Genomic DNA, 21,409 nt, shown 5'->3' with positions numbered 1-21,409 from the left:
TTTCTTTTATGTATAGTACTTTGTGTGCCCTCTCAAATTTTCGCCTACTTCAAGGCGGCAAAGATATTCTTCTATTTTTCTTCTAGAAGCTTTATAGTTTTAGCTTCTTAGGTTTAGGTCTAGGATCTATCTAAAATTAGTTTTTGTGTGTGGTATAAGGTAAGAGTCCTCAATCAAAATGACCAAGTCATTTCCCCCCATGTCTTTCCACTTATTTTAGCACCATTTGTTGAAAAGGCTTCTTCTCCCCATGAAACTGCCTTGCCACTTTCACTAAAAATCAATTGGCCATGTATATGTTACTCTATTTCTGGGCTCTCCATTCTGATTCACTTATCTGTCTATCCTCATTCCAATTTTTTGTGGTACGCGAGCCTCTCACTGTTGTGGCCTCTCCCGTTGCGGAGCACAGGCTCCAAACGCGCAGGCTCAGCGGCCATGGCTCACGCGCCCAGCCGCTCCGCGTCATATGGGATCTTCCCGGAACGGGGCACGAGCCCGTGTCCCCTGCATCGGCAGGCGGACTCTCAACCACTGCGCCACCAGGGAAGCCCCCACGCTGTCTTAATCACTGTAATTTTGTAATAACTTTTGAAATCAGGTGTTATGAGCTCTCTAACTTGGTTCTTCTTCAAGGTTTTTTTTTTTTGTGTGTGTGTGTAAACCTATGTCTTTAGCATTTTCTATATTTTTTAGAATAAACTTGTCAATTTCTACAAAAATTATATTGGGGCACTGTGTTGAATCTATAGAACAATTTAGGGAGAAGAGACATCCTAACATTATGAAAACTTCCAATTCATGAATTAGGTATGTTTCTCTACTTATTTAGGTGTTCTTTAATTTCTCTCAGCAATGTCTTATCAAAGTTTTCAGTTGAGGGCTCACATGTCTTCTGTTAAATATATTCCTAGTTATTCTATACATTTTTGATAGTGAAGATGGACTTCAAAATTATTTCCTAGTTGTTTGCTGCTAATACATAGAAATGTAACTTGACTTTGTAGTTTGCAGATTTGCTAAATTCACTAAGTAATTATTTTGTAGATTCCTTTGGATTTTCTACGCAAACAATTAGGTCATCTATTAATAAAGATGGTTTCGCCTCTTCCAATCTATTTTTTTCCCTTACTTTATTGCAATTCCTAGGACCTCTATTACAGTGGTGAGTAGAAGTGGTAAGAGCATATATCCTTGCCTTGTTTCTAATTTTAGGTAGAAAGCATTTTATAGTTCATCATTATGTATAATATTAACTATAGATTTCTCAGAGATGCCCTTTATCAGACTGAGAAAGTTCTCAGCTATTCCCAGCTAGTCTCTTATTAAAAAAAAAAGAGCTAAATAGTGTTACATTAAGTGATATACCATTATTTATTTAAGCAGCCCTCTATTGAAAGCCATTTAGATTGCTTTAATTATTTTGCTATTATAAACGCTGCAGTGAATAACCTTATACTAATGTCATTTCACGCTGGTACATGTATACCTGAAGATTAAATTCCTAGAAGTAGAAATGCTTGATTAAAAAGCGATGAATGTAGGGAGGGGGATCAAGATGGCGGGGCAGGAGAATGCGGAGCTCACCTCCCCCCACAAACACATCAAAAATATATCTACATGTGGAGCAATTCTCATGGAAAACTAACCGGAAACCAGCAGAAGAACTCCTATACCACCAAGGTTGCGAGAAAGATTTCTACATAACCAGTTGGGACAGAAAAGGCACTGGGTTGGGACCTGTGCCCCTGAGAAGCAAGCAGGTCGAGCCACAATCTGGGCATCCGAGTCCTGGGCTCCTGTGTGGAGAAGACAAGCCCCCTTTCCTGCTGGAAAATCTGCTGCGACAGACAGAAGGGCTAGAGAAGCCTAGACTCTGCTTGCAAGGAGTGTGCGACTGCTGTCTTGCTGACAATCAGGGTGGAGAGAGCCATGCACGGATGGCTACTGCCTCGTCACACTTCTTAATCAGAAGGGGCAAACACCCTGGCCCTGCTCACTCCACACCACAGCCTGCTGCGAGATCAGGGCAAAGATTCAGTTTAGCTATGCAGAACCAGACCAGGTCACCTGGGGTGTGATCCAGGTGAAGCCACAGAGGCCATTGCACATGGATGGGGCGAGTGGAGCCATAGTGGCCACTGTCAGGGTGAGCACAGGGAGGTGCCACAAGAGCACACAGAGGCTAAGGGCTGAATCTCGGGCAGACAGGCACTGGTAATTCATCTAGCTACACAGAGACAGCCCAGAGGGCCTGGAATGCGGTCCAGGTGCGGCAGTGATGGCCACCTACAGTGCATTCAGGAGTAGCAGATTATCTCCCAGTGAGAGCACCCCAGCTAAGCCCACTTCACACCACAGCTTAGCCTAGACCTGGGGCAGACAGGTCCTGGTAGAAAACTGGCACCGAAGCAGCATAGATGGCAGGCAGGAGCATAGCCACCTAAAGTCCTGCAGCCACAACGTCCTAACCTGCAGCCCCAGCCCACTCCACACCACAGCCTTGCACTAGATATGGGATGAACACAACAGAGAAAGGGATGCGATCTTGGGCTGCTTCTAAGCAGAGCCATGGGGGCCCACAGGTCCTCTGTGACCGCACGGGCCTCAATTGCTTTAGTATTCACCTCCCTAGGGGTGGGGCACGCACTCAAGGGCAATAGAGCCTGACTGAACCTGACCTTCAGGGCTTCTAATCCAACAACTGGGGAGCAGACTCTGCCCCTGACAGGGTGACAACAGCCACAGAACAGAAGGGAAGCCCCACCTCATATCCTGCACAGGGTCTAGAAACAACAACACGAACTACACCTCCTATCAAGGGGATAATGGCCAGCAAACTCTGAGGAAAGACCTGGCTGGCAGCCATACCCAAGCCAGCAACTTGCACCAAAGACATTGGACATGGACAGTCTACACAGAGATGCTCCCACATAAAAACACCCCTTCAAGACCACAGTAGATAATTGTGTTTCCTAAATTTATAAAGACAGAGAAAGTTAAATAAAATGAAAAGGCAAAGGAACTACTCCCAATTAAATGAAAAAGGAAAATCCCCTGAAAGAACAAACAATGAAACAGACCTCTCCAATCCACTACACCCCAAGTTAAAAAAGTTGGCAATAAAAATGATAACTGAATTAAGAAAGATTATTGATAGAAATGCAGATCACTGTAACAAGGAGCTAGAAACTATAAAGGTGAACCAATCAAAAAGAGACAATTCAACTGCCAAGATAAAAACCAATCTAGAAGCAATTCATAGCAGAATAAATGACACAGAAGAATGAATAAGTGACTGGAAGACAGAATAATGGAAATCACCCAAGCAGAACAGCAGATAGAAAGACAAATGAAAACAAATGAAAGCAACATACGAGACTTATGGGATAATATAAAATGTGCCAACCTACACATAATAGGCGTTCCAGAAGGAGAAGGTAGCGGGGATTGAAAATGTATTTGAAGAAATTATGGCTGAAAACTTCCCAAACCTTAAGAAGGAAACATATAACCAGGTGCAGGAAGCACAGAGGGTCCCAAACAATATGAACCCAAACAGACCCACATCAAGACATATCATAATTAAGATGGCAAAAGTTAAAGGGAGGATTCTAAAGGCAGCAAGAGAAAAACAAAGAGTCAGTTACAAGGGAACCCCCATAAGGCTATCAGCTGATTTCTCTGCAGAAACTTTGCAGGACCTGAAGGGAGTGGCAAGATGCATTCAAAGTCCTGAAAGGGAAAAACTTAGGATGCTCCACCCAGCATGATTATCATTTAGAATAGAAGGAGAGAGAAAGATTTCCCAGAGAGGCAAAAACAAAAATCCAGCAATACTAAACCTACCCTAAAAGAAACATCAAAGGGTCTTCTCTAAATAGAAAACCCACAAGAATTTATAGGAAAGGGAAAATCATAATAGAAAAGGCAAATATATAAAAGGATTGACGATTACTTAAATAAGCCAGTACATAGATTAAACAACAATAAAAAATTGTAAAAGCAATTGTACTTACAATAAATAGGAAAAGGATAAGCATGAAGATGTAAAATATGACATCAAAAGCACAAAATGTGAGGGAGGGGAGTATAAAAATGTAGATCTTTTAGAATGTCTTTGACCTTGAATGACCATTAGTTTAAAGCAAGTAAATAGATATAGTTGTGGGTCAACATGCTTGAACTTCATGGTAATTACAAATCAAAAGCAGAACAGATTCACAAAAAACAAAAAGAAAGGAACTCAAGCATACTACAAAAGAAAGTCATCAAATCACAAAAGAAAATACAAAAAGAAGAAGAAATGAATGAAGAAGAACTACAGAACAACTGGAAAACAAGGATTAAAATGGCAATAAATACATACCTATCAATTATTACTTTAAATGTCAATGGACCAAATGCTCCACTCAAAAGACATAGCATGGCAGATTGAATAAAAGAAACAAGAAACTACAATATGCTGCCTGCAAGAGACCCACTTCAGGGCAAAAGACACTCACAGACTAAAAATGAGGGTATAGAAAAAAATATTTAATGTAACTAGAAACAAGAAGAAAGCAGGGGTAGCAATACTCATATCAGACAAAATAGGCTTTAAAACAAAGGCCATAAAGAAAGACAAAGAAGGACATTAAGTAATGATAAAGGGTTCAATACAAGAAGAGGATATTACACTCTTTAATATTATGCACCCAGTATGGGACCTCCTAAATACATAAAACAAATACTAACAAGCATAAAGGGAGAAATGGACAAGAATACAATAATAGTAGGAGACTTTAACCCTCCACTGACATCAATGGACAGATCATCCAGACAGAAAATCACTAAGGCAACAGAGGTCCTAAATGACACAATAAACCAGCTGTAACTAACTGATATCTACAGGACACTACAGCCAAAAAAACCATAATACACGTTCTTTTCAAGCGCACATGGAATGTTCTCCTGGATACACCATGTACTAGGTCACAAAGCAAGCCTCAACAAATTTAAGAGGACAGAAATTATTTCAAGCATCTTTTCTGACCACAGGAGTATGAAACTAGAAATCCACTACAGAAAGAAAAAGAGGAAAATACTAAACAACATCCTACTGAAAAAAAAAAACCCCAAAAAACAAACAAACAAAAATGGGCCATGATGAAATCAAAGAAGAAATTGGAAAATACCTTGAGACAAATGAAAATGAAAATATAACCTTACAAAATCTATGGGATGTAGTAAAAGCAGTTCTAAGAGGGAAGTTCATAGTGATACAGGCCTTCTTCAAGAAACAAGAAAAATCTCAAATAAACAACCTAACCGGTCACCTAAAGAATTAGAAAAAGAACAAACAAAACCCAAAGTCAGCAGAAGGAAGGAAACAATAAAGATCAGAGAGGAAATACATAAAATAGAGATAAAAGAATTGAAAAGATCAATAAAACCAAGAGGTAGTTTTTTTAAAAGATAAACAAAATCAACAAACCTCTAGCCAGGCTCACCAATAGGAAAAGAGAGAGGATCCAAATAAACAAAACAAGATATGAAAGAGAAGAAATAACTTAATAACACAGAAATATTAAAACATTAGAAAATATTATGAACAGTTATATGCCAACAAATTGGACAACCTAGAAGAAATGGTAAAGTTTCTAGAAACATACAGCCTGCCAAGGCTGAGTCAAGAAGAAACAGATAATTTGGACAGACATTACTAGAAGTGAAATAGAATGTGTAATAATAAAAAAGAAAACTCCCTGCAAACAAAAGTCTAGGACCAGACAGCTTCACTGGGGAATCTTACCAAACATGTAAAGATGAACTTATATCTATCCTTCTCAAACAATTCCAAAAAGTTGAAGAGAGAGGAACACTCACAAATTCATTCTATGAGGCTACCATCACGCTGATGCCAAAACCAGACAAAGACACTACCAAAAAAGAAAATTACAGGCCTATATCTTTGATGAATGTAGATGCAAAAATCTCAACAAAATATTAGCAAACCAAATCCATACATAAAAAGGATCATACACCATGATCAAGTTGGATTAATTGCAGGGTTGCAAGAAAGGTTCAACATATACAAATCAATCAATGTGATTCACCACATTAACAAAAGACAAAAATCACATAATCATTTCAATAGATGCAAAAAAATTTGACAAAATTCAACATTCATTCATGATAAAAACACTCACCAAAGTGGGTATAAAGGCAACATATCTCAATATAATAAAAGCCATTTATGACAAATCCACAGCCAACACAATACTCAACAGTGAAAAACAAATGCCTTCCCACTAAATTCAGGAAAAAGACAAGGATGCCCGCTCTCACCACTTCTATTCAACATAGTATTGGAAGTATTAGCCACAGCAATCAGACAAGAAAAAGAAATAAAAGGTATCCAAATTGGAAGGGAAGAGGTAAAACTGTCACTATTTGCAGATGACATGATACTCTATGTAGAGAACCCTAAAGTTTCCACACAAAAACTACTAGAACTAATAAACGAATTCAGCAAGGTAGCAGGATACAAAATTAGTATACAGAAATCTGTTGTACTTCTTTACACTAATAACAAAATATCAAAAATTTTTAAAAGTCCCATTTAAAATCTCATTAAAAAAAAACACATAGGAATAAAATTAACCAAAGAGGTGAAAGACTATATGCTGAAAACTATAAAACATTGAAAAAGAAACTGAAGAAGATTCAAAGAAATGGAAAGACACCCCATTCTCTTGGATTGGGAGAAGTAATATTGTTAAAATGGCCATATTACCCAAGGCAACCTACAGACTTAATGTGATCCCTATCAAAATATCCATGACATTTTTCACAGAACTAGAACAAATAATCCTAAAATTTATATGGAACCACAAAAGACCCCATATTGCCAAAGCAATACTGAGAAAAAAGAACAAAGCTAGAGGTACAACCCTTCCAGACTTCAGACAATGCTACAAAGCAATGGTAATCAAAACAGCATGGTACTGGCACAAAAGCAGACATATAGATTGATGGAACAGGATACAGAGCCCAGAAATAAACCCACACACCTATGGTCAATTAATCTACGACAAAGGATGCAAGAACATGCAATGGAGAAAAGACAGTCTCTTCAATAAGTGGTGCTGGGAAAACTAGAGTTACTTGTAAAAGAATAAAATTAGAACATTCTATAACACCATATACAAAAATAAACTCAAAATGGATTAAAAACCTAAATGTAAGACAAGATACTAAAAAACTCCCAGAGGAAAACATAGACCGAACACCCTTTGACATAAATTTTAGCAATAGTTTTTTGCATCTGTCTCCTAGAGCAAAGGAAACAAAAGCAAAAATAAACAAATGGGACCTAATTAAACTTAAATGCTTTTGCACAGCAAAAGAAACCATCAACAAAATGAAAAGACAACCTATGGATTCAGAGAAAATATTTGCAAATGATGAGACTGACAAGGGGTCAATATCCAAAATATACCAATAGCTCATATAACTTAATACTGAAAAGATAAACAGTTCAATTAAAAAATGGACAGAGAACTCAACAGACATTTTTCCAATGAGGAAATGTAGGTGGCCAAGAAGCACGTGAAAAGATGCTCAACATCGCTAATTATTAGAGAAATGCAGATCAAAACCATAGTGAGGTATCACCTTGCACCAGTTGGAAGTGCCGTCATCAAAAGTCTACAAATAATAAATGCTGGAAAGGGTGTGGAGAAAAGAGAACACTTGTACACTGTTTGTGGGAATGTAAATTGGTGTAGCCACTAGGGAAAACAGTATGTAGGTTCCTTTAAAAAACTAGAATTAGAGCTACCATATGATCCAGCAATCCCACTCCTGTGCATATACTAGAAAAAATGAAAACTCTAATTCAAAAAGATACATGCACACCAGTGTACATAGCAGCACTATTTATAATAACCAGGACAGGGAAGCAACCTAAAATGTCCATCAACAGATGAATGGATAAAGAAGATGTGGTATCTACATACAATGGAATATTACTCAGCCATAAAGAAGAATGAAATACTGTCATTTGCAGCAACATGGAGGGACCTAGAGAATATTATACTTAGTGAAGTAAGCCAGACAAAGACAAATACTCTATGATATCACTTATAATGTGGAATCTAAAAAATATTATAATACAGATGAATCTATATACAAAACAGAAACAGACTCATAGACATAGAAAACAAACTTGTGGTTACCAAAGGGGAGAGAAAGGGAGTATGCGATTAACAGATACAAGCTACTATACATAAAATAGATAAGCAACAAGGATTTACTGTATAGCACAGGGAATTATATTCAATATCTTATAACAACATATAATCAATATAATCAGAAAAAAAAAACTGAATCACTATGCTGTACACCCGAAACACAATATTGGTTTAAGAGTTCTTTAAAAATTAATTAATTTATTTATCTTTGGCTGCATTGGGCCTGCCTTGCTGCGTGCGGGCTTTCTCTAGTTGCAGTGAATGGGCTTCTCATTGCGGTGGCTTCTCTTGTTGCGGAGCACGGGCTCTAGGCTCGCGGGCTTCATTAGTTGTGGTTCGCAGGCTCTAGAGCGCAGGCTCAGTGTTGTGGTGCACGGGCTTAGTTGCTCCGCGGCACGTGGGAGCTTCCCAGGCCAGGGATCAAACCCGTGTCCCCTGTATTGGCAGGCAGATTCTTAACCACTGTGCCACCAGGGAAGTCCCCTAACACAATATTGTAAATCAACCATACTTCAGTAAAACATTAATGAATGTATGTACCTTCATGACTGATGAATATTGACGAATTACCCTCAGGATCCTGCCTCAGCATTGTATGGAAGTGCCTATTTCCCTACACTCTTGCCAAAGGTGTTTTTTTTTTTAACATGTTGCCAGGCTATGGGGTGAAAACATTAGAGTCTTAAATGGAATTTACCCTATCGTGAGGGAGGTTCATTCTTTTTTAGTATCTTTAAAAAATATTGTGCTTTTTCTCTGCAGCATCTATTCACATTATTTTTTTATTTTTATATTGAGATATTGGTCTTTTAAAAGTTGACTAGTAAGGCCTTTCATAAATTAGAGATTAATCTTTTTTATATGAATAGCAACTTATTTGCCTGTTAATTTTGCTTCTAGTGTTTTGTCATGCAGAAATATTTGTTTTTAATATACTCAATGAATTTTTAATTTTATGCCTCCTGAGTTTTAAGTCATGGTTAGAAGCCTTCCTTACTTCCAGGCTATAAGAGAATTCTTTCATGCCTTCTAGTACTTCCTGGTTTCACTTTATAAGTTAAAATCTTTAATCCATTTGGAATTTATCCATATAAGCCACGAGGTGTAGATCCAGCTCTTCCCTCTGGATGCCTACCCAGCTGTCCCAACCTACATGTTGAACAGTCCATCTTTTTGTCACTGATTTGAGAGGCCATTTTTTTTTATCATTTACTAAATTCTTGTAAGAATTTGGGTCTATTCCTGGATTATATAATATCTTTCACTGATCTTTCTACATATGAACTAGTACCCAGCATTTTAATTATTAAACATTGTTTTAAAAACTGGAAGGGCTGGTTTTCCTTCATTGTTTTTCTTTTTCAGATTTTTCTTGGCCATTTAAGAAAGTTTTTTCCTTGCAAACTTACATCAGCTTATCTAGCTACTGAAAAAATCCTGCTATTTTTATTTTAATCATGATAAACCTATAGCTCAACTTAGACAGAAATAACATCTTAATAATGTAGGGAGAAGTAACATTTTTTATAATGTTGAGTCATACTGTCAAGAACAATTTCTGTCTTCTGATTTGTTCAAGCTTTCTTTGTAGCTCAGGAATATATGAAAGTTTTCTTCCTGTGGCTCTTGTATATTTCTTATTAAATTTATTTCTAGGCACTTTTGTGTTTTTGTAGGTGTTTTTTCTTGCTGTGGTAAAAGGAGTCTTTTCAAAAAACATATGAATGCTACAGATTTCAGTATATTTATCTTGTTCCCTGCCACCAAAGTTTCTTGTCATTTGTAGCTTTTCAGTTAATTTTCTTACCACCTACAGAGTAGTAATTTTACCTCCTGCTTTTCAACTTCTAAACCTCTATTTTCTTTTTCTTTGCTTTTACTAAATTGTCTTAATACCAAAGAATTTGAATTGTTTTGAAAGAAAATGTTTTCTGAACTTTCATTTAGTGTTTCTGAAAAATAAGGTCAGATATATAGATTCAATGTCATTTTATATTCCCCCAAACATAATTTTCCCTAAGAGCTTAATTTTGTCAACATAGTTTGCTAAACATGGTGCTTTTTAGGCATTTAACTTCCCTGTACTGGTAAAGAATGACCCATCTTACCCCGGAGAGTGATGAAGAGAGGCATGTAAAGTGTGGGTCACCCCTGGTGACCAGCTAGCTGGTAGGTGGCTGACCAGGTAGCTGCCTATGGAGTACCTCATTAGCTGGGGCAGGGGATGTGTCTCTTGGCCACAAACTGTGATTTCTTCCCCACTTCTGCTTTTCCTCTCCCCATCAGCAAAGCCACTCAGATATGCTGGAAGTAATTTGGAGAGCTGACTGTATATTTAGGTGACTCTCTATATGGAATTTATTCAAGCAAACAATGCAGTGACATGCACAGGCACCAAGGTGAGAGGCTAGAATTTACTGGAGGGAAAAGCCCAAGCCTTTTACATTTTAAATATATGGGGGACTCAAAATACAAATATTACACTGAACACCAAAAGGAAAAAGATATGCTTGCTTGTTATCTTCTGCAGTATTTTTTCACTGCTCTTAGAAGCTCATTCCTAGGTACACAAATCTTCTTGATACTCAGTCATTGCTATAAAAGGGTATGTTATACCTCATGTGACCAACCCAGAGAGAAGAAACAATTGGCTTAGTCAAAAAGAGGTATTTAGAAAATGTGCTTTGGCCGTATAGCCACACTTCTCATGTTCTCAAGCTTTTCACTCTTGGCACTGCTCTTCCATGATAAATATGATAATTTCCATCTTAAAACAACCACTTGCTTGTGTAGGAAAAGGAAATGGAGCCCTCGAGCCTATTTCTATCTCCCTAACTCCATCCAAGAAAAGCCAATCAGCAGTTTTGTCTTCACTTGAAAAGTTAGCGTTGGAAAGGTCTGCATTTAAGGGGTGAAAGGCGTAGGATCGGCTTGAGCGGTAGAAAAGATGGTGCCCCGAGGACACAGTGTACAGGACCATCCTCCCAGCGCCCCTGCCACCCACCCCCAAGCTTGATGTGAGCCTAAGGAGGCCATTTGCCAGGCAAAATAAAACCAACGAAGTCTTGACTGTTTGTTTTGGGTTATAGGAACAAATATGGACGCTGTTTGGGTTTGAATGCCAGCTCTTCCACTTGTGCAACCTTAACCTACCTCTGCATCAGCTTTCTCAGCTATAAAATAGGGTTGAAACGATATCCACAACACAGAGGTTTTATGAGGTCCAAGTAAATTAATACATGTAAAGAGCTTAGAAAAGTACCTGGCAAGTATCAGAGCTCAATAGATGTTTGTTGTTATCATCATCAATATCAAGATATAAGCTTCCCATGGAATTACAGTTACCATCCCATTTACAGTAAGAGGAGAGTTTATCCAACTCTGGTTTAATTACAGCCTTAAAAATTCTATTCTCTTTCAATTCCTTCTGCAGGTCCAGTTACAAATAGTGTTCTTTAAAAAATCCTTCTCAAAAGACAAACACTGCACTACGTTACTTATATGTGGAATCTAAAATAGTTAATCTCACAGAGGCAGAGAACAGAATGGTGGTCACCACAGGGGAGGGAGGGAAAAGGGGAGATGTTGGTCAAAGGGTATAAAGTTAAAAAGAACTTCTCTCTGCCTGTTAAATAATTTTCTTTCAAGTTACTACAACATTTTTGTTTTTTTCCCCCTGGATTTAGTTATGTTTCATTGAGACATGTTTATGACATCTAACAAAAATCAGAATTAAAAAAATAAGATATTATAGTAAAATGGTATGGTATTCTCCTCTGGAAATAATTCTCCCCTCTTTCAATTACTTATAACACAAAGCATTTATTTTAGAAAAGAAGGGCACAAGGATGGTTAACTATATTCTTCCTCCTATTCTGTTAAAATCTCACTTTTTAGCACCTGCTATCTCAGCATTTTTCAAGCTGCATTTGCAGCCTGTTAGAAGATTATGAAATAGATTACTTTTTTAAAAAGTGAAATGGAATAGAAACTATTAGTGTGAATCATATGCAGTAAGGGGAAGTCTTGTTTTGTGAGACTTTTATTTCTGTTCCATATACAGAAGTATGTATGAAGCTATGTATGCTGGGGTTGTGATGTAATACATGTCTTACTGTGAATCCCAGTCACGAGTTTGATGAACACTAGAGCAGGGGGTTGGCATGATGCCTTGGTTCTACTTAAATTGTCATTATCTTGAAGGGATTGTGCACAGAGGTCTCATTCACTGTAAACATATGTACAATTTTCAAAAGAATGGTAATGCAAAATAAACCCAAGTCCTCCTTCAGTACATCTCAGCATCCTGATGGTGGCAATGAATATTAATTGCATTTTTCCCCTTAGTCTTCTCAATGGCTCACACGTGAGCCATTTACCGTGGCAGTGCAACTACTGTTTCACCATTACAACTTTAATTATAGGGGACCTCCTCTGTGCCAAGTACTGCCCTAGCTGATTGGGATGAATAAGACGCTGAAAGCAGTTCACTGAGTGGTGTCCTTGAGAAGGACCTGTTTTTTATTCTCATTGAGAAGAAAGGTGTGGACTCATTTGGCCTTGCCCACCAAGGCCTGTTTCTTATGGAGAAATCTAGAGCTAAAAAAAACTAACAATGTCTGGTTGCAATAAAAAAGCAAAAGTAAATAATTTCTACTTTGTAATAAACAGCTGGAGTAGAAGAAACACACCAACTACTTTAAAAAATCATTCATTTGGTAATAATTCATATAGTACATTTTGCTAGCTCCAAGGTTGTCATTTGAAGACTACGTGTATTTTTACTGTTTGTTGAGTTTTCTCCTTATTTAGCCTGGTTTCTAATCCATTGTCCTAAGCCAATATGTATATTGCAAATAGCCCCTCCTTGTTTATCCCTGGCCTCCTGTAAACCATAAGCTCCCTGCAGGCAGGGGCTCTACTGGATATCTCCTTTGGGCTGCTTTCTGTGATACCCAGAAGAGTAACAGCCTCCCACCAAGTACCCAATAACTTTTGTTAATGGATAAGGAAAACGTATAGAAGCTTTTACCTTGGAGGAACTGGTAGCCTGGGGCACAGCGAGTCTGCATTTGGATTCTGGGTGTAGTTGAAGGAATTCAAACTATAAACACACAGGAAGGACCCTGGAAGCAGAAGACACACAGACTGTACCACCTTCCTATGTTGTGCTTATCTTTCTAGGGGAGCCAGTAAGGAAACCATAGTCATTTTACCAAACTGGGGGAAAAAAAAAAAAAACAGAATAAATCACTCAGGTTTAGAAAACAGGTCTCTGGGTGACCTAAGACAAAAAGAATCAGCATCAAAACTGAGACTGAGCTAGGTCCTCTCTTTTTCTCTCTCCAAAATGCCAAATTCAAAAATGAAAGTTATACGATAGGTACTAAAACGATAGGAAGATGAATTATTATATAGGCTTCATATTTTTAACCCAGCCTTGCAAACAGTTTTTAAAACTCTGGCACCCCATTTCACAAGCAGATGAAATTTGCAGTGGGTTGTCTCGAATTTCTTTTTACTTTCCTTTGCTTGTTTAACGCTTAAAATATAAATCTGAAAAGCAGGCTCAGAGCAAGTTACACAAATGCTTTTGGAACAGCTTAAGGCTATCCCACTGGTCAGTGAAACTATCATGGCCCGAACATCTTAATGAAAGAACATACCTGTCGGCAATTCAACCCAAAGCCTGTGGGTGCCTCTCTAGGACTGGATGTGCCAAGTGCACAGAGCTCTCTGACCTCCATCTGACCTTGCCTTTGGGCCCTAAATGTCTGCTGTCTCCTCCCGCTCTCTACGGCAGACCAGTCCCTGGCAGTTAGCAGAGAACAGCTAGGGTTTCAGATGAATTCCAGATAAACCTGAATGAAACTGAACAGCTCAGGAGAAAATGTTCATGGCCCTTTCTACACAAGGAGAGGCACCCACAGGAAGGACAATTTCCAGTTTTGCAGAGAAAGCCAGGGCAGGGCAAGTTATCTAGGTCTGCACAGGTTACCCTGCTGTGGTCCCCAGCCTCAGAAGGAAGAGTGACCCCATCCCTCGGTACCTACCAGTAGTGTTTGCAAAGAGCTGGACCTCTTCCAGGGTATTAAGCTGCTCTTCAGGACAGCTGGACACACAGAGAATGGTGGAACTGAACCTCACATCCTTGACTTCCAGGTTGCAGGAATTCATAAAAAACACGTATCTAGGAGACAAATGAAACAGGAGAAGAATGTCGTAGAGCATTTCCTGTCATTGAGTTTGATTGTGGGACTTAAAAATATCCACACGCTATCAAATGTGGCAATAATTAAGGCAAACTTTCATCATCAAATACTTCCACATAATTTAACATGTATTATGCCTACCTGGGTTCATCTATGGAGTTGTACAGCTTGGCAACCATATTCAAATGTTAACAAACCTTCCCTTTTCCAGATTCAGCATTTTCTGGGATGTTGATTAACACTAGGGAGTTCTCCGAACAAGTCACTGAGGAAGGGAAAGGACTGATTAAACTGTCCCTGGTTTGCTAGGTGAGGCCAGTGCATGAACTACTCATGAAGTCCACAGAAAGCATATTTGCACCCAAGAGTGTTCAATTATACCTCAGAGAATAGCTGAACCCAGGAAAGTGAGAAGTGGAGAGGAGGAGACCGAGGCTGTGAATTAAAGGCTTACCCCTCCCCCTGCCTCCCAGTTTGAGACAGGAAACTCATGAGACCCTTCCTGCTGCAGCCACTGGGCACGAGAACAAAACTGGTTGTTGACATTAACAGGGTCACATGCTGGTTGGCAGTGGCAGCTCTCAGGCCCATGCCCTACACTTAACCGGGTTGCTGAGATCAGAGGAATGTCAGACCAAGAGCCCTGTAGGCAGTCCTCCAGGGGAGGGACTGGAGAAGGGGTGCCAGAAGCTTCTTTATCCTCCAACTGGGGTTGGGAGAACGGTGGGTGGTGTAACAGGAGATGGGGGAAGAGATTTCCTTGGTGTATGATAAATACGTACTTTATTCTACTTATTAATTTTAAAAAATTGTAGTAAAATACACATAAAATTTTACCGTCTTAAAGCTTTTATGTGTGCAGTGGCATTAAGAACATTCACATTGCTGTGCGGCAATCACTACCACCCAGAACCCTTTTCATCTTGCAAAACTGAAACTCTGCACCCATTTAATAATAATTCATCACTCCCAAACCCTGGCAACCACCATTCTACTTTCTGTCTCTATGAATGTGATTACTCTAGATATCTCATATAAGTGGAATCATAAAATATCTTTTTGTGACTGACTTATTTCACTTAGCATAATATCCTCAAGACTCATCTATGTTGTTACATGTGTCACAATTGCTTTCCTTTATAAGGCTGAACAATATCCCAGTATATATATATACACATTTTGTTCATTTATTCATCTGCTGATGGACACTTGGTTGCTTCTACCTTTTGGCTATTGAGAATAATAAAATATGTACTTTTCATTTCAAAGAGGATGACTATTTCCCAGCATTGCATTATGAATACAATGTCGAAACAGGAGCACAGGTGCATCTGGGGAGCCCCTTCCTCTCCTGTCTTCTTTGTGAGTGACACCCACAAGTGCAGGGAGAAATGCCCCTCAGGCAGTCCATGCTCAGCAGTGCAAAGCCCCCCTCCTCAAGAGCAAATTCAGGGGTAGAGGAGGCCTGGTCGGAGATTTGTATTTGGTGATTCCAAACTTATACTCAGGACCTATCTAGACCTTTAAGATTTCTTTCCTAGGAGCTGCTTTTGATTATCAAGTCTTGAAATTATCACAAGGCTGTATCCATCTTAGAAAATCATGGCCAGGGATTTCTCTCCCCTCAGGGATTCCTGTCTCTTCTCTCCCCTTTTTGTTTCTGTGTTGGAGTCGGTGGGAGAAAAGTGAGACACCAAAGCTGAGATTGCCATAGCTGAGAGTGTAGGCTGGGGAGGGAGTGGGACACAGGTCCCCAGCATTCGCAGGTGGGATTCAGGTATTTCCACACAGAAACAATACTGTGGATGGTGTATAGTTAGTAACATGATTCTGATACATTATGGATAATAATAGTGACAACTAACATTTATTCAGCCTTAGCTCGTGCAGTGTCTCAGTGGATCCTTAAAACAATCTTGTGAGGTGGGTCTAATAACCAGTTTAAAAAGATGAAAACTCAGCTCAGAGAGGTTAAGTACTCTGCCCAATTTCAATTTAGGGCTGGCTGACTCTAAAACCTGTGTCCTTACTACCACACACGTCTCCCCCTCATGAGTTGGGCGGACAGAGTTATGAGTGGGAAAACAGTTTCCAGGCTCAAACGACTAATTTATACAAAAGTTTTGAAATCTAGCCCCTCTGTAGGTTGGGGACTTACTTGAAAACTTACTTTTTTAGGGTCATGTCCTGCCCCGAAAGAGGGGCCCCTTCTACTGGGGAGTTCTTCTTGCCACACACGTTGCCAAAGCTGTCGTAGCCGAAGAGGAGTCTTCCTGTGGCCCCAGCCGCCACTGAGTAGCCCATGATGAACACCTGGCAAAACCCAAGTAGCCGCCATGAGAGCCTGGCCAAGTGCTGGAAACTGGTCCCCCACATCCTTGGATGTTGATATAAAATGGAACTGGGTGGAAACGAATCTCCCCAGCATCACTGCACTTTCCTCCTTCATCAGTAATACCAGCGAATCAGAGCAGTTAGCGCGCTGCTCCTCTAGTACGTGCTTTACCAGGTTAGGGAGGGAGAACATTCTAAAACACTGAAGCAGATTCCTCTCTATTTTCTCACCAGTTTGTGCTTCTCACCTTCTTCTCCAAGAGTCTGTCATTTTTTTCTTCTTGGCCTATGTTCACCAGGACAATTCAATTTTTTTCCACTTGAGGTTCTTGTTTTATCTAAGGTCATAAGCAAGGCTATGCTGCCTTCCCTGAGGTTCTATCCATCCGTCCAACCCTTCCTTCCTTCCACCTCCCTCAACTTTTCTTTTTGTCTTGTATTTAGGGGATTCTAACTCTCTGTCCATAACAAGTGAGAAAATGGTGTTTTGGAGTAAGTCCTTAAAAATACACAAGATAGGGCTTCCCTGGTGGCGCAGTGGTTGAGAGTCCGCCTGCCGATGCAGGGGACAGGGGTTTGTGCCCTGGTCCGGGAAGATCCCACATGCCGCAGAGCGGCTAGGCCCGTGAGCCATGGCCGCTGAGCCTGCGCGTCCGGAGCCTGTGCTCCGCAACGGGAGAGGCCACAACAGTGAGAGGCCCGTGTACCACAGAAAAAGAAAAAAACAAAAAACCACAAGATAAAGAATCTCAGGAATTCTACTGGACAAGAACATCATGAAATCTATAGTCACTTTTGTCCAATTCCAGAATGAATGTGGACTATTTAAAATATTCAGCTCAAACGACTGTTCCCTTAATATGCATTGACGGGCCCTCTACTCCGATTGAGTCTGTATCTTCCCATAACATAAGCTTAGTGTTGTAAGTTTCTCAATCTACAATGCGTAGAATACCATTTAATACTTGGAATCTATAGCACTGGTACCATATGTTCCAAAGGTACATTGTCCCAGAGTCAAATATGTTTCAGATACTCTACATTCATTACTAATTTAGGAATCAAAATAACAGTCTTAAAGTGCCCAGTGTGTGCTAGAGACTGTTGCTGAGGGACATAGAAACAAATACAACCGAGCCCCTGCCCCTGAGGAATTCGGCCTAGAAGACAGGCAGGGCTCAGGGCTTATAAACAGCTGGCTTCCTGCGGAAGGAGGCTCTCTGGCCCTCCTACTCTGCTAGCACCTCCTCAGTCTTGAGGTCAAACTGCAGGACGAGTGGGTCACCTTTGCCGGTGGACAGACCCCTTACCCTTTACTCTGAGGCTGTGGTTCTGGGTGTGACCGTGGGCCCATGTGGCTGATGTGATAGGCTGACCCAGCCCCCGGGTGTTCCCTTCCTGCCCTTCCTTCTGGAGTGTGGTCAGATCCTGATTGGTTTTGGACTTAGAGGGAGGAAAGGAGTCCTGGGCTTTTGCCCGGCTCACCAGAGATCTAATAATGAAGTGATATTTCCCATTTATCAGCATTCTTTATGTTAATGTCCCCCTTGGGAAGCTTGTGGGGAGGAGTAGAAGGGTTTTTTTTGGGGGGGGGTTTCTGGGGGGAACAGATTTGGGTAATCCTGAGTCCCTGTCCTACTACTACTACTTTAAATCATCAAAAGTTTTTTCCAATTTCAAACACACAATTGCAATTCCAAAGAGTAGGCGTGTATAGCAGTTATAGTGGGTTATCAAGGAGGTCACTGTCAACTGTACTGGGGGAGATCTGGAAAAAGCAGTCTTGAAAGATGAGTAAGAAAAGGCAAGGTGGGAGAGGACACTGGAGAGGTAGTAGAGGCAGAGATGGTCCAGGATTTGAGCCGTTCTGTTCTGTGTCTTACACACATATAAAGAAAGGCTGGCACTCTTTCTGTTTATAATAGACTGTCCCTGCTTGTAATTCTGGCCCCTCACCCCAAACCTCCTTCGTCTAGCCCTAACTCAGGGTAGCACCATCAATAATCCCATCCCGCATGTGCCTTGTCACTGGTCAGGATGTCACAAGACCGACCAGAAAGCCGAACAGCAGAGAGGCAGAAAAAACACTCCTTGCTATCTTGGCTGTGGTTAAAAAAATGTTGCAAAGATACTAAAAGCTAGTCACCTAAGGAAGAACTATCATTATTCAAATTTAATATAGTAAAGAGAATGTGGGCATTTCAGATTTATTTTGCAAAGGACATATAAATTTAAAGCAGCTTCTAGCTCTGTACCACCTCTCAGATGGTTCTTAATTCTTCAGGCTGTGATGCGCCATCTACAAATCCTCTCCTCACAAAGCCGTTGGTTGAAGGTTTGGTAGTGCTGCACTAGGTTTGAATTGTAGAGGGGCCAGGGAAGATCATTAACAGCCCAGGTTCAAGGCTGCCAGGTACTGGCAGAACAGCTGCTCCCTGCATTTATACAATAGCAGATCCAGAGAGAAATACCAGCATCTGTGGGCATGTTTAGGTGGAGGTGTTGTAGGGACAGTTTCTCGCAGCTCCTAGAGAAGAGCTCCAAGGGTCATAATAGAAGCAACACAGAACATTCAATTATGCCTTTAAGGACCAACCTTCCATCGTGCCTGTTACCCATCTGCCTGTGAGAAACCAGTCGGTAAGTAAGCAACTGAATAAATGCCTTTCTTACTTGGAAAGAAGAACAAATATATTTTAGGGTTTATTCAAATTTGTTTCCTTTCAACAGAGGTAATTATGTGATAGCTACTGCCCAGCTTTATAGACTGATCATTTACCATGCAGCAAATAGCACGGCTCAGTCTGGAATGGATGCTTTCATGAACATACGCTTTGAAGAAGTTGAGTGAGCTTTTTTCTGCTGTTAACTACAACTCTGAAATAAGTACAAAGGCTACAAGATTCAGCTTCCAAGAGACCCTCCCAGGACAAAAATGGCACAGCATGAGGTCTACCATCAATGAGACACACCTGGAAACTAGAGTAGGAAGGGGGAATCCCATTACCTATCAAACTAGAGGGCTTATAGCAAAGGCTTGTTTACCTATTAGCTGCTAAACACAACATATGGAGAGGGCATTACACTCAGCTAAAGTAAGAAGAATTTATTGATATTTCTAGGCTTACACTGGATTTCCCTTTGTTAGAGGAACATTTTATCAATGTTTGGGGGGCTGAGATGAGATGGTAAAAGAACTTCCCCTCAGTGAGCTGGGATAATAAGAGACCACATATTGGCCTATTAAATAACAATGCCACTTTAAACGGTGGTTCTCATTTCCTAATGGAGCCTCGCATTAGAACGTGACTGACAGCACTAAGCCAGCCTCTCCAATTTACCGAGCCTAGGAGGTTGAGACACCTGACAGGAATTTCGGAGAACTGCTGTTTACCCTGCGGTACTGGCAGGTAGATCGCTCCCTGAACACAAACTTTAACCTCGTACCACCCGGAGCCTTTTCCCCAGGAAAGGCCCTGGGGACGCTATTTACATTTGGGGCACAGCTATCGCAGGACACACACACATACTCTGGTCTCTTCCCTGCCAGGCGCTCACACTTACCAAACCAGCCCAAAAGAGAAAGAACAGGAACAACCAGGCCTTATCTGTGCATTTCCTATAAATCTGAGGTCGCCACTGTCTTTGCCTGGGGGTTGTCTCCGTGGAAACCTTCCAGAAAAAGAAGGAAGAGTATTGAGGAAAAGAGGATAATCATACAGGTCTCAACCTGGAAAATGAATCGAAACTTACTTGAAGACTGCTCAGAATAACCCATTCCTTTTTTTTTTTTTTTTTTTTAAACGTGGCCGCCTTAAGCTCTCATGGAGCCTTTGAAACACCTGTCCTGTGCAGAGCGGATGTTAAGGTCCCAGTCGCCGAGTCCTTACCTGGAGGTGCCCCTAGAGGCGGCCCCAAGTTGGTGCTGGGCGGCCAGCCTCTCCCACGCCTCCGTCCCAGGACTGGGGTTCGAGGTCCTCCCCGCCAGGTGCCCCCAGGACGCGGCGGCGCCGGGGGGAGGGGGGCGCTGTGGGTATTGATCCGAGGGGATCCTGGGAGGCGGAAGCGTCCGGGCGGGCAGGTGCTTGGAGGGGCCCGAGCCTTCCCCCGCGGTCCCTCCCCCGGGGCCAGGTGCAGGCCTTACCAGGTGCTCGGCGCGGAGGCACTGCATCCTGCGCTCCGCCCCAGGGGCCGCGCACTGGGAGCCCACGCAGAGCCCACGGCGGGCCGGCACGGGGCCCGGCAGTCAAGCGGCGGGAAGGGGCGCAGCGCCGCCCCGCGGCCGCCTTCGAGCGCCACGGACTTCGCCCCTGGCGCTGCCCCGAGGGACCCCCGGCCCCCGTGAGCACCCGGGCCGCCCGCCTCAACCTCCGCGCGGTGGGGCGCCCGGGAAGCCCGTGTCTCCCGCTGAAGCGCGAGGCCCCCGCTGGCCCCGCCACGACCCTGGGCGCGTCCTCTCTGGGGCGTAATGAGCCGGCGGCCACCGCAGTGAGCAGGAAGCCGAAAGTCTCAACAAACCCTTCCAGAGGGCGGGCCTGGGTGGGGTGCTGAATTACATCTACGTAGCTAACAGGTGAGTGCCCTTACCCTGCCCCTGATTCTATTTTAACTGCTTTAAGACATTAT

At 41.5% G+C, this 21,409-nt stretch overlaps 1 protein-coding gene across 6 annotated transcripts in view; it reads right to left on the bottom strand.

Moving 5' to 3' along the window:
* SLC44A3 (solute carrier family 44 member 3) overlaps window positions 1-21,039 on the bottom strand; it is a 93,183-nt gene extending 72,144 nt beyond the window's left edge. For 4 of the 6 annotated variants that reach the window (XM_032611481.1, XM_032611399.1, XM_032611618.1 and 1 more), the window contains exons 1-5: window positions 20,928-21,039; window positions 20,348-20,455; window positions 16,620-16,762; window positions 14,291-14,427; window positions 13,270-13,363 (exon numbers count right to left, since the gene is read on the bottom strand). In XM_032611481.1, coding sequence (XP_032467372.1) covers window positions 13,270-13,363; window positions 14,291-14,427; window positions 16,620-16,762; window positions 20,348-20,455; window positions 20,928-20,954 — 509 coding nt within the window. In that variant the 5' untranslated portion in view covers window positions 20,955-21,039. Of the gene's footprint in view, window positions 1-13,269; window positions 13,364-14,290; window positions 14,428-14,590; window positions 14,637-16,619; window positions 16,763-20,347; window positions 20,456-20,673; window positions 20,726-20,927 lie in introns of those variants that run through there. The other 2 variants (XM_032611687.1, XM_032611755.1) reach the window with 2 other exon arrangements.
* Between the last annotated feature and the right edge of the window lie 370 nt (window positions 21,040-21,409).

The sequence above is a fragment of the Phocoena sinus genome, chromosome 1 (assembly GCF_008692025.1).
Source record: "Phocoena sinus isolate mPhoSin1 chromosome 1, mPhoSin1.pri, whole genome shotgun sequence".
NCBI lineage: Eukaryota > Metazoa > Chordata > Mammalia > Artiodactyla > Phocoenidae > Phocoena > Phocoena sinus.
This window is presented reverse-complemented; position numbering and strand designations above follow the sequence as displayed.